General features: G+C 35.7%; 1 protein-coding gene across 3 annotated transcripts in view; it reads left to right on the plus strand.

Moving 5' to 3' along the window:
* LOC107995622 (mediator of RNA polymerase II transcription subunit 12) overlaps positions 1 to 14,279 on the plus strand; it is a 464,763-nt gene that overhangs the window by 420,203 nt on the left and 30,281 nt on the right. For all 3 annotated transcript variants that reach the window (XM_062073896.1, XM_017053239.3, XM_062073897.1), the window contains 2 exons: positions 9,824 to 10,033; positions 11,080 to 11,340. In XM_062073896.1, the coding sequence (XP_061929880.1) occupies positions 9,824 to 10,033; positions 11,080 to 11,340 (471 nt within the window). The remainder of the gene's footprint in view (positions 1 to 9,823; positions 10,034 to 11,079; positions 11,341 to 14,279) is intronic.

Raw genomic sequence — 14,279 nt, forward strand, 5'->3', positions numbered from 1 at the left:
ATATAAAGTGACTTTAGGAGAATAATTTAGAAATATGATTTTTCTTTATCTTACAATTTTTCGCAAACTGTATTTTCTCCGCGAAGCTTTCGACTTCGACTCGTTCTTCTTTTTTTTTTCCTTTTTTATTTTCTCCGATTCCGTCGCATCCTTTCGCTTCTTTTTTTCAATCCCCTTCCGAACGTTCTTTTTATTTCGTCTTCATTTCATCTTCTTTGAACTACGCTCTAATTCCTTTCACTGTTCCAAGACTCCTTTTGCCGAGTCGTCGTTTCTCAGCATGCATTGAATGCGCGGTGGCTTCCGTTTCCACCATGTACCAACGAATCTTTCTTGTTGTTTTATTTTTCAGACCGTGAAATTATGGCCCGGTGTAATAATCGAACGTGGCACGATTCAAAAATATTTCTGAATGAGACAGTATGTGATGAATGATACTCGAGTTGATCGAAAAATTAATCATTTTGAATATATTAATTTTATACAATGTGAAAAAAAATAAGTCTAGCGAGTAAATATAGTTAATCATCCTTTATAATCTTTATAAATTTTGTGAAGTATCTGGATTGTCACATGTATACGTACATAATTGACGAATCTGTTAATTGTGCATTTATTAAAGCTAGGAATTTTTTTTTTTTAGATTTACACGATTAATGTCTTCTTGAAGTTTTCTGTCGAAATTACAGATGATTTTATTTATTACGAGAATAAAAGATTTATTAATTCTCAAATTATAAACGCTTCAATATAAATTGAAGTTTCTTAATTATTAATCGTAGTGAGTATAAATCTCTGATTAAGATCGATTTTTAAAAAAAAAAAGATCGAACGAAACGACTTTCAACGTCGTTTTCCATACCTCTCGTTTATCCTCGAATGAAAAACGCAGCAATTAAAAGGAGACGGGCAGTTAAATTAAAGCCTGAATTAACAGATTGTCTTAAAGACTGTGCACTCTTTCTTCCCGAAGTCGAGCATCTTTCACGCGCCTCTTTCTCATGGAGGATTAATACAAAGGGAGATGGATAAATGGAATAAAGATGAGTTGTTCCGCGTCGAATCGTTCGAATTGTTCTCGTGGAATCATTCGGGCTTTCAAGAGAATTTTCGTCCCATTTCCGATTCACGACACTGTAAAATCCATCCTTAATAGAACACTCTTTATCAATGAGATATGGAAAAATGTAACTCGTTCAATGTCCATTGTATTATCAAACCTCTTTTATATGATAATTTAAAAAAAATATTACAATCGAATCGATTAACTAACTACTAATCTCGTAAACTTTTCCAATTATTATAAACATTATTACAATTTCCTCTTGACTTTATACGAAAGAGAACTTATCCATAATTTGTAATTTGTTTTTTTATCAAATTTTCGATAGAAATATATTATTACATCTCGATCCAAAGGAAAAAAAAGAAAAAGAAATTATAATCTCTATAAAAATATCCACTTACACGATTATCGTACTATCATTTTCTCAATCCCCATTCTAAAATCCCCAAATAACTTAATCCTTAAAAATCTCTAAGATAGATTCAATTAACGTCACTCTTGAAAAGAGATTTCATAACTTCTCGTCACCGTCTGACAAATACTTTATTACGAAGGAACGATAGAAAAAAAAAAGAAAAAAGAAAGAAAGAAAGAAAGGAAGGAAGGAAGAAAGAAAGGGAAGAAAAAGAATGGAAAAAGGAAAAATAAAAATCGCTTTACGCTTTTTCTATCCGGCGAGCTTTCTATGCATTTTAATCGCATTTCGCGACATTTAAGGGGTAAAGGGGAGGGGAAGGGATGGTCGAGCATGAGAGGATTGGAAGCTGGTAGACGCACGATGTAACAACGAAAGAGTGTTGAACGTTTTATTAAGCCGGATGTATAAAAACCACGGCTCGAAAGGATTGGAGGAGGGGGATTGGGGGGTTGGAGGGGGTGGAAAGCATGCTGTTAGCGCGCTCGGATGAAATGAATAGAAAAGAAAGGAAGACTCAACGCGGTATAACAAAGGATGCCGGCAGCGTGGCTCTGAATTTGCCCTCTCTCGACTCCCCTCCCCGTCCATCCCCTATTTTTCCTGGCGCATTGCTTGTTATTTCTCTCTCTCTCTCTCTCTCTTCATCTCTACTTTCCTTCTTCTCCGTCTCTCCCTTCTTCTTCAAACTACATAATGTGGAAAGCGTTAGAAATGCTCGCCAATTCCGTGCCCGTTCTTCCTCGGATAAATTCAAAGGCGATCGTGGATCCGTTTTATTGAAACGCTAATACTAGATATTAAACGGAAGAAATCTTGCTACTGTGTTGCCATTGTGTTGCACGGAATGGTCGAGTGGAAATGTTGAGTGGAAAATTTTTTTCATAAATTGGTCGATCGGGAAGAAATGGTGTAGGATCGTTTTGAAATGTTGTTTGAGATTTTTTTATGCGAGATCGTGATTTATTCCTGACTGATGTTCGCAATATATTTGGAATGTTTTTGAAATTGAGATAATATCGAATTAAAGATGATTAATATTTACGAGGAACGAAGTTCGAGATAAGAGATGTTAATTGTAATTAATCCGTTAAATTTCCACGAGTAGAAAGTTTGGCCAGATTCTTTATAATTTGCATTCCAAGATGGGAAAGTTCGACGAATAATCAAAGCAAATTACGCGTTAATAATTTTTAAGCGCCTGAACCGACTAGCTTCACTTAGAATTTAATTAAAGAATAAACTTTTCACCCGGTTTCTCACTTAGATTAATCGCAACAAGAATTAAATACAGTTTCTCTTGAAATCCCTTTTACTTTGCAAAAAGATTTAAAGAGATTAAACGAGCTTGTTTATCATTTTCTTCGGTAGAATTAATCGTTTTTGTCTAACAGATCGGGTACGAAGTCAGAGTATAATATAATAAAAAAAAAATATTAATAAAAAATCACTTTGTTTGATCACCTTCAATAATTTTCATTCTAATTACTTCCAATTACTTGACTATCTACCTGTCTAATTCAAATCATTTTAATTCAATTTCGATAAAATAAAAAATTATTATATGAATCTAATTTCACAAATTAAACTCTATTTTTATCAACTTTTTCGATAAGACGGGGACGTTCAGAATTCCATTAAAATTCTCTGAAAGGAAAGAACGACATAAGATTACTGGACAAAGAATCCAACACGCGAACCTGAACGAAATTTTCGTAGTCACGGTGTCGCTCGTAAACTGCAATCACTGCCAAGGCGTCGTTTCGTATTTTCCAACGTCACTGCTCGAAAATTTGTTATCGTAATCACTCGTATCCTTCTTCGCATCCAATTTCTCCCGAATGAAAACACCGTTGATCTTTTTAAAACAGAAAGAACACTCATCGTGATCGATTCCTCGCACAATCCCAAAGTTTAATCGTTTAAAATCCATACGTCTTGCAATAAAAAAGATATTTTCTCCTTAAATAAATTTCTATTTATAAAGATCAATCAATCAAGTATCGAATTTTATATATGCAAACTTAAATATAATTATGAACGCAATTATGTTGAATTGTATAGATCTCAAGATATGAAAAGGTTTCTCTTAATTACATATTATATTTCTCTATTTAAGTTACATCTAATAAAATCATCTCACGATTGAAATTTCATAATTTCATTGTTTCTCTCATGAATCTCTCAATTATTTGAAATTATATCTCTCCATTCAAATCTTCGGTTCCATTGTGACGATGAAAATTCATGAAAATGCTGTTCACCTCCTAGTTACGAAAAATCTATCCTTTCCATAACGAGATCTGGCTAAACACGTAAATAAATCGCGATCCTTTTTTTTATATCTTCAGCACGAAGCAATAAAGTTTACAATCTTTCCGCGCGCACGATCTCGCAGCTAGATCTGAAAGCTTGTGCAAACTCAGCTCGGACACGTTTGCCAGATGAGCAAGTTTTTCATAAGGGTTGTCTGCAAATTTTACGCTTCTTTCGATTTCTCCACGACACAATGGATAGATTTTGTTGTCTTTGGTTGGATCAAGGTGAATTATTTAAAATGATGATAAAGAAGCAATATTGGAATATTGGATGTCCCTTCTTTGGAGAGGATCGCCGTGAAATTGAAGTGTTTGATAAGAGGAGATGATACTTGGAATGTGTTTTCTTTGGAGAATTGGAAAGTAGATGAAGTAATATTGTTTGGGGTGAAATTGATATTTGAGGAAGATGTTGATTATTTGAGTTAAAGTGTGTAACAGAATGATTTCTCTTTTTTTTTTTTTAAGAAATCTTCCTGCAGTTATTGCAAATGAATATTCAAAATTGAAATTTCTTTTTAACCTTGAATAACAACTTTTAGATATTGTAACATTAGTCATTTTTTTATTATCTCGAACAAAAATCAATTTCTATTCTTCGACGATAAAATACAGTCACTATTACGATAGTACAAGACTCGTAACTTTTACTGCGATCAAAATTCGATCAAAATCTTAATTTTTAAACATTCGTCGTATATTCGTATTTTCCATTTCCATTCTATAATTCATCTTATTCTTGATTATCAATTAATTTTATCGAAATCTTGTTTAGATCTCGCTTTCACGATTCGCTTTTACGGTCGCACTGTTTCTTTTTTTTCACGCTAATACAAAAGGCTTTTTGAAATAAGGAGCGAACAAGCTCTAATGGATTCCATCAGACTGGATAAATTTCACTGGAATCATCCTTCAGATTCTTCATTATTTCGCGATCACTTATTACAAGCTTGCCTTCGTTCTCGAGCCAGAGTGCATCAGAGCCTGGTGAATCTCTATTCTCCCGTTCCTCGAGCTAATCGTTCTACTTCATCCTTTCCGAGTTCGAGAGATAGATTATGTTATTCCTTCGAGGATGGACTTTAATTTACACGTACGTTTAATCAAAATTCTTCAACTTAACTTTATTAAAGAGAAGATCATCGAAAAAGAAAAATTGAGCAATAATCCACAGCAGAATTTAACACATTTTACGAAATTGAAAGGAGTAAAATTTTCACTTAGAATATTTAAAATCGCTTTAAAACACGTAGAATCATTTGGGGGAAGAAAATATTGACAAAAAAAGAGTCAGTTCGACGTTCGTGCAGCGAATTACCAAAGTTACCTCTTCATCTCTGTTTTGCCTTTCGAAGTATGGTGGAACGTCGACAACTTTGACAACGGTTTCTAATCCACGTGCACGCCGAGAAATGAAATTTTCACGCGACATGCTGTTCCTCCCTACCTCGAATCGCTAAACGAATCCGAAATTGTGTCGCAGCTTTGTTCAAAGAACCTATATATATATATATATATACATATATAGGAGGACGCGCGTATTGGAACGTGTCTGGATTACGCGAGATTAATCGTTGAGAAGGTTGTGGCAAGATTGTGGAGAATATCTGCGGTTCTTTGCCTCGGTATGCTGCAATTTTGCAGTTTAATGGAAATGAGAAATTTTGCTCTCTATAGACCATAATTAATTTCTCAGTTGGTAGATACTGTACTTGCAACGTTTAAAGGATATAAATTGAAAATTAATTATTTTGAGAAAGAAAGAATTTTTGTAATTAATGTAAAGACGTATGTAAACTTTGATAAATTTATTAGATCAAAATACTAGATAGAAGAGAGAGTTAAAAGAATTGGAATTTAAACGTTTATAGAAATTATTTTTAGTATAATGAATAACATTTCCCTACGTCTTTCACAGATTCCGGATTAAATATTTTATAAAATTCCTTCAAAATTTTTACAATCTTGCAAAATATTTGTACAATCACATTAGAGAGGTAAAAATAATTTCTATAATTGTGAAAAGAAAAGAGAGAGAAATGAAGATGAACACTCCATTCACGATTAATTTCCTTCGAATATCGAATAGTTTCTATCTTTCCAGTGTCTTTTTTCGATACTCTGACAATTCTTTTTATAACGAAACGTACAAGCAAAATTTACAAAAATACAAGTTCAAAATAGGAATGAAAATTGATAAGCTTTTTATAATCCATCGACGAAATGTAAAAATGTCCAAGCGCCCCAAATCCTCGTTGTCCAAAATCCATTCTCCCATCTCCCTTTCCTTTCAGCATCCGGTATTAACCACCCAAGGGAAGTCTTTGGACAACGTAGGTTTCATATATACCCACACACACACACCCACACACATATACATATATACTCACTGTGCAAGTTATCTCAGGAAGCACTCGCATGATACCGGTTGTTGCTAGTACGACTCGAAACGAGGTGCAAAACAAAAGCGGTTTAAGCGGGAGAAAGAGGGAGAGAGAGAGAGAGAGAGAGAGAGAGAGAAAGAGGGTGTCTGGGAGGGTGGATCGATGGTGAAAACAAAAACGGCCTCGGCCCGTGGAAGCTCGGATAGCCTGGTGACGTTGGAATGTTTTATAACGGGTGGACCGAGCGTTTTCTCCGTCCCTTGGTGTTCCCTTCTCGCCTTTCTTCTTCGTCTCCGTTTTATTTTCCTTTTTTTTTCTTTTTTTTTTGGACAGGAACGACGCCAGATTCCGGAATGGCCGCGATTGTTACGGCGACGACAAAAGTTTAGCTAAAACGGAAGGGCCCCACGATCTCGCGGATTTCTTTCCATGATTTTTTTCCCCTCCCGATTAAACGCGCCTCGCAATTGTCAACCCTCGAAAAAAACGGGATTCTCCTTGGTTAGCAGTGTATGATATTCGTCGTTGCATTGAACGATCAGAGAAAGAAGGAAGTGTAATTGTTCAAGTAGGATGAATTGTTGATGGAAAAATTAATTGAATTAATGTTTATAGGGAGATTAAATTGATCGTGCGAAGCCTTGGTGAAATTTTAATAAGTAGTACAGAATCGATCAAGTAGAGATTTATTTCATTTCGAAGAATTTTTTAAATTTAGATGTACTACCATTGAAATCGTAATTTATCTTAAAATCCTATTAAAATTAAGAAAACTTCGAACAACATTTAACTCTTAAGATGGTGGATCCTCTTTAAAATTCCTTTTGATGAGGGAATGTAAAGCGAAATAACAATTTTTAATCCTTTACCACCTTCGTTCTTGTCATTTCACTGACCTATTCCAATTTGACAGATATAATTTCTAAAGAAAGAATAATACTCGATTCCAGGAAAAAATATGGACTATAATTATAATTATATATAAATCCTTCGAGTCTTTGCATTCTCGAATAAAGAATAAAGAATAATCCTATTTTCATAGTTTCTTCCGTTTGTCATTTCGATCAACTATGCAATTATCCAAACGAGAATCAGTAAAAAACTTTGCAAGATCTCACTTCCATGGCTTCCAGGCTCATTTGCATTCGACGAATCGACGGTCTAAAACTTCACCGAAGGCGCAAATTTCGAAAACGGGAACAGCAAGTTTTTCTTCCAAACCAGACTCTCCCTTCTCCACCCCCTCTCCCTCCCCCGTTCCGATGGCAAGTTTACGAGCCGAGGAATTCCGCCCCGTCAATACTGTATTAGCCCACGATAAGTTTAAGCCATTTGAATCCGGGGCCGGGCTTACCTAGCCGACCGTCGCAACTTTAATGGCTCGCAGATTTACACGGGTAGAAACTTTGTTACAGGGCCGAGTGAAAAGCTCGAGGCATTCGACTCTGTCTCCGACCGAAACGAATTTCTGATTTCGCACACGTACCAACTTGCAAGAGTTTCTCTCCCGTTATTCTAATCTGTTAAAGCATTGCTAGCGTTAAAATAGCTTCACGGAAACATATTTTATTTTCGTTTACGTCGAACTTGATAATTTCACTCGAGAAAATATTTTTTTATAAAAAACAAAATAAATGACGAATATAGGGATAAGAAAATCGACAAGAAATTTAAATTACGTAAGAAAATACATAAATGCATGTATTATAATAAGATTTTCAAAATTAACAAAGTTGAAATAAATTTCGTTTTGCGAGTCGATCAACGAATTCTTATTCTTTCAAAGTAGAGTGATCAATTTGGCTCTTATTGGCCATTCAATAAAATTCATAAACGCAGTAGAAACGAAAAATCCATTGAAGAGGATTAATGAAAAAAAAAAAAAAGAAATTCTAGAAATTGCCAGATTGATTTTCGAGAATTGGAATTCGAATTGGAATTTCACTCGTTATTACATTTCTATTTCATATCGAATATCGCAAAGTGAGATATATTTATGCGATCTATAAAATATGGAATACGTTTTTGCTACGTTGAAGTTCGCGAGCCTGTAAAATTTCAACGATTATTATATCGCGCTTAGCGGCCGATAACGAGTGGCACGAAATCAGTTTCATGGATCCCTCTCTGTGATTCAAACGAATTTAAATCCCATCCCATCCGTTAAATATCGGTTTAACGACATTATCGACCGACTGCCGTATTTCCTGTGCAATCAGATCCGGCTTTATGCATCAGCATATTTAATCGCGCGACGACGACGTTACGTTAATTAATATGTTTGCTGATAACGTATTAATCTGTCGTTAAATATCGGCCGGCCAAGAATTAACGTGTGATACAAATTGTCGTTTGACAATTTGTTACTCGTTCATCAAAGCGTGTTACTTTGTGTTAATTATTAAACAAGAAAGGCAAACTGTAATATGTATTTCTCTAATTGATCTTGATTCAATTATCAATTGAATTATTAAGTAAAAAAAAATTGATTTTTTTTATTAAATTATTAAATATCTTCGTAAGAATTGTAATTATTTTTTTCTTTCGTTCTTTCAAGTATTATTGGTTTTTGTTTACTTTATAACAAACAAAAAGTTAAAATGTTGTATATCTGGACTCCAGAGGATTAATCTTTCACAACATTCGAGTTTGGCAGGAATCCCGAAAGAACTTTAAATCTGCTGATCACGTGAAAGTTTTGCAACATCACCTCGCTCTAATCGGTTGATTCTCGTTAATCTTCGATTCTTTTATTTACTTTGGAAAAAATATATCGAATCCTTTGTCAAATCTGTTTGCGAGATTAAAATATCGATGTATGCATTCGTTATCAAATTTCTATTAATCCAACAATACGGATCATATCGAATTGTATTTACATAGCTATTTTATAAAAAATTTTGATAAAAACTTTTGAAGCAAATAAACGATTCGAAATTATTCGAAAAGAAAAACGAGGGAATTCTTCGACGATATTTTTAAAGCACTGTATGATGTATTTCTTTCAAAATTATAGAAATGCGGTTTCCGGATCATTTCTCTTTTATGAATATAAACTACTTGGTCAAACTAGTTCAAAACTGCAAGAACATCAAACTTTTATAAAACCAACAAATATACATATATATAAGCTCTAAAAATACATCGATTCGAATAGTTCTTACTTTGGTTAAATATTTTCATTCTCGTATAATTTACCATGAAATTACATTTTCTTAATCCAAAAATTTTCTTTCTAACATCAATCACGATTACTTATAATCCCTCTTTAAGATTGTCATCTCCTTTAAATAATTTTAATATCCTCCCAATTTACAATTCTCACTTCAAAACGAATTACAATCGAAACAAATCCCCATCCAATATATCTCACAAACTTTACTTACCACTTTCCCACCTTTAACCACCTTTCTCCTATTCATTTCAAAATAATTACACGTAACTTCCACGTTCAATACTTCTCACTACTTATCGATCACAACTACTTTCCAATCCCTTCTCCTTTTAGCCAACATCTCGATTACGTTCGACATTCCAAACCATTCACCGTTCTTCCTTCTCGCAACCAGGTAAATCCACGAATATATCCCCTTTAATGAATAATCATGGACAATTAACCAGACCGGTGTTTCATTTTCAGGCCTTGGTATATCGGGACGGGAATCTGGTGTCGGGCTCGTTGGAAGCCCTGGTGCAGCATATGGTGCCCACCGAGGAATATTATCCCGATCGAGCTTACCTCTTCGCCTTTTTGCTGAGCGCCAGGCTCTTCATCAAGCCGCACGAGCTTCTGGGCGAGGTCTGCGCCCTCTGCGAGCATCAGCAAAACCTGAATGGAGAGGGTGGCAAGGTGAGGCCTCACGAATCCTCCTCCACCCTCCTCGTCCTCCACAAAAGCCCAACGAGAGCCTTCCAGGCGTGCACTTTACGGCCACCGCGTGCATTATCGTTTCATCGTCTCGAGGCAGACTCGACCCCCTTTTCGCATTCACCCCCTCGGAGAATCAGCCTGGCACGCCCGCTCTCGTTCCGTGTTGTAATAATGAGCACGCGTATCCAGGCCAGAAATGTCTCCCTGGCAAATGAATTTCCACTTCCACGATTTTTCCTTTCCCGATTTGTTGTTTCTTTATCTGGCAATATCCTCTCTGATTTTATATGCGTATATACATATTTTTTTCTTTTCTTTTCTCGCTTGATTTTTGTCGGGGGTTGGAATGTCTGATAATTGGAATTCGTAACGCGTTTCTCTATGGACATTTTTGTAATTGCGATTTTAATTTATTTCATTTGAATAATATAATTATATTACGTTTTCGAAATTCTGATTTATTTCTGAAAAAAACTTTTTTTTCATAACTATTTTATAGCTATTCCTTTGTACTCTCTAATGAATCCTATCCTTTCCATTTTTCACTTCTTTAAAGAGTTACGTTTTAGGAAATTTTGATTATAAAGAAAAGATTCCCTTCGAAATCTTAAATTAATCCTATTCTTTAATCCTCCGAGAAAATTTTGAAAAATCCGAAAAGATTCGTTTCGTAAAAATTTCCTCGCTTTCCTTTCTATCCCCTCCACTTGGTTAAACCCTTCGAGAAATCCAATTACCAAAAATTCTCAAACATTCATTTCGTTCAAATTCTCCCTTTTCAATCCCTCAAAAGTTTCGAAAAATTCCAAAGGATACGTTTCACGAAACTTATACCCATATATCCACTTTTATTAGACCCTTGAAGATCCAAATACCAAAAATTCTCAAGTATTTTATTCTCTTTCTCTCTCTCCCTCTGATTCCAATCTCCTCTCCTCCAAAACCTGTTTCTTCTCGCAAACGCGTAGAAAATAATAAAAAATGAAAGAAAAGAGGATGCGCAGGTTTGGAAACTGTTTTTCCAGGAACGTCTGCAACGTTTCGTGCCGCGACTGGTGCAACTGCTCGCCGAATGGACGGAAACATTCCCGTACGACTTCCGGGACGAGAGGGTGATGAGCCACGTCAGGTCCATCACGCAGAAGGTTGCTGCGGTCGACGCTGCGGCCAGGCAGGAAGTTTCGGCATTGCTGCAAAACTTGCTCCTCAGACTGACGGCCCTCGAGAGGTACGAGGAGGGTCTGGCCAGGCTGGCGACCGAGGCAACGACGGAGCAACTCGCCCAGGTTCGTATAATAAATATGTAGAATCGGATTGAATAACGTTGCGCCAGTTTGGAATTGAAACGTACATGGAAGGATTTCGAAAGGGTAATAATTTTAATTGCAGAATTATAATTATAGAATTATCGATACCGAGTATGTTGCGATGATTCTCTCTGAGGTTTCTTATCGTTGATTATTTTGTTAGGTAATATCGAGTGATCTTTTTTGATTAGTGGATATGTCTTTTCTTGAGAGATCACAAATCTTTCGTATTAAGTCTTAAGTTTCGATATAGATTTTCAATTTAAAAGATTAGTAAAAGATCGTAGAATTTATTGTAATTAATATCGATTAATCGCGATTAATTCGATTTGATTCCAAGATTCCTGGAGATTTAACGATTTATTTTGAGGATAAGTGCGAAATTTAACTTGAGATTGGAAAGTTTTGAAAAAGTTCCGGTTTGATCGTAACTTTGATAAATTCTAATTCGGGATGAAGGAAACGAAGAAAGTTAATTTTTTTTGTTTTTAATCAAAAATCACTTGTTATAAATAGATAAGGGAGGATGAGGGACGAATAGTTGAAATTAATTCAAGAAATTGAAAACTACTAGAAAACTTTCTTTCTTAAAAGAAAAAAACGTAAATAATCTGCATTTTATAATTTATTTTACCGCATCGATAGAAATTTTTATACCGTAATATATCTATTAAACGGACTACAGTAAATTCATATACGTATATTTGTACAAGATCCAATTATCTAAATCATGAATTCGACTATTTAACCATCGAGAATTTGTGGTATAATGAACCGATAATATTCTGTCTACAGTACTTGCTTGGCCCGCCTTCTGTTCGTTTCGTGTACCAATTCCATTCTCGGTAACACAAGGTCCTTGTTTCCGTTTAAATGGCTCGACCATGTCCTTTGTGTTTATATCGATACGAACGCACTTCTGCCATTTGCATCGCAGGCAACACACATCTGTTACGGTTTACCCAATCGTGTGCAAATGTTTGCATAAGGCGTTTCCCACAAACAATCCGGGCCATCCTCTCGAAATTCCGGTTAAACCTTGAATTTCTAAAATAGCTATTATATTACATTATATTATATTACATATTACATATATTACATATATTACATATACACTACTTTAACTTCGATTAAATTAACGAACATCGATATTGATAACGATATAGAAACTTTTCGCCCGATGTATCTTTTAACTTTGGCCACCTCCCAAAAGTTTCCTCGAAATCCACCCACTTGTCATTGACAAAAATCATTCAAACTTCCAAATTTTACAATTCCAAAAAGGGACACGGTTAAAGAAATTTTCACGACTCGCTGCAACGGCGAAAAGAAAAAAGAAGCGGCTCATTTTCCCCACCGAGAAATTCTACTAAAAATAGCTTCCTTTCTCCGAAGCTATCGACCGATTCTCCGTCGGAACTCGATTTTCCAGGCCACGGTTCCTCCCCCTCCTCCTCGACACGCGTTTTCAATATTTTCCCCGACACCGATAACGTCCCCGAGGGATCCGCGGTGATTTCACCCTATGCATCATCCCTGTTTATACCCGTGTTACACCCGCTAATGCACGCGCTCTCTCGCCCCCTTGCACGCGCACGCGGTCCCGCAAACGTGTACACAGGCGTCGTATCCGCGCGCACTTTGCGCAGTTAGGCTAACAGGGTTACGTACTTCCCTCCCCATCCCGACTGGAGACAGTAACTATTCCGTTTAATTTGATTACGCTATCCGCCTATCCGCCAGCGTGTGCAACACCTACTAATAGCTAATTTGCAACTGCATTAGTTAGTTAAATATGGCCGAGTATCGTGCTACGCGCGGTGGCTAATCAGGTGGTGGAATTGCGCAGGTGGAAGGGCGCAGACCGCCGCGTGCTTCATCGATGATGATCGCGAGAAATTACGCGCGTCCAACACCTATTGTTTCGTTGCCGCTTCCGTTCTGGAAACAGGAGATTTCCGGGGATACACCTGACCGCTGTACGAATATTCTATGTATCCGGAATACGTCTCAATTCTCGATTAATGCCCCACGTGATATTGATGATTTGGAATAGGATATGTTGTAAGTTGGAGATAAATATATTGCATCAATTCGTGAAATGTTATATGAAGTATTTTTAGTTTGGAGTATTTTTAATTTGGGGTTATGGGATGTGCAAAAGATAAAGGGAGATGTGATTCTTTGATGGATGGAGAAGGTGAATTTTAATTTTTAGAATAGGATATATGGGTATAATTGATATAATTGATTGACTAATTTTTCCAGAGAATTCAGTTTGATTTCAATATTAATTTGAATTGTTTACTCGGAAACAGAATCGAGAATATCGATAAATTCGGAAAGTATTTTTTACCGAGATAAATCTCTCGATTAAATTTCTTCTTGATATTAAATCCTATTCGTCGAGTCGATTACTAAGTAACTGATTCGATAACAGTAAATTATCGTTCCCTTCTAATATCGACAATCTTTCATCAACTACGTGGCATTAAACGCATATCTTATTACGGACAAACGAATATAGTGGCGTTCTTTATGATCAAAGGAAGATAAATTTCCTGCGGCATAATAAATAACATCCTCATCTAAACGCGGATGAAATTGCCCCATTGCCCATCAAAGTTTCCGGAAATTGTTAAAAGATGCATCTTTAACCAACAACTTTAATACTCCTTCCAAATAACCATCCCCCTCCCGTTCCCTCTTTCATTCCATGGAACTATTATTACCATGGATACTTCCAAGCGGATACGTTTATTTTATATGTATTGAAAAATTAATATGAATGCAATTTTCTAGAATAAAAATGAATATTACATGGAATGAATCTTTTATCTCTTGCATCCCTATTTCATAAGAAATATGAAAATGTGTACAATCATGAAATGCATAATAGATAAATATTAAAGTTCAGA

Source organism: Apis cerana, linkage group LG4 (assembly GCF_029169275.1).
Source record: "Apis cerana isolate GH-2021 linkage group LG4, AcerK_1.0, whole genome shotgun sequence".
In the NCBI taxonomy this organism is placed as follows: Eukaryota; Metazoa; Arthropoda; class Insecta; order Hymenoptera; family Apidae; genus Apis; species Apis cerana.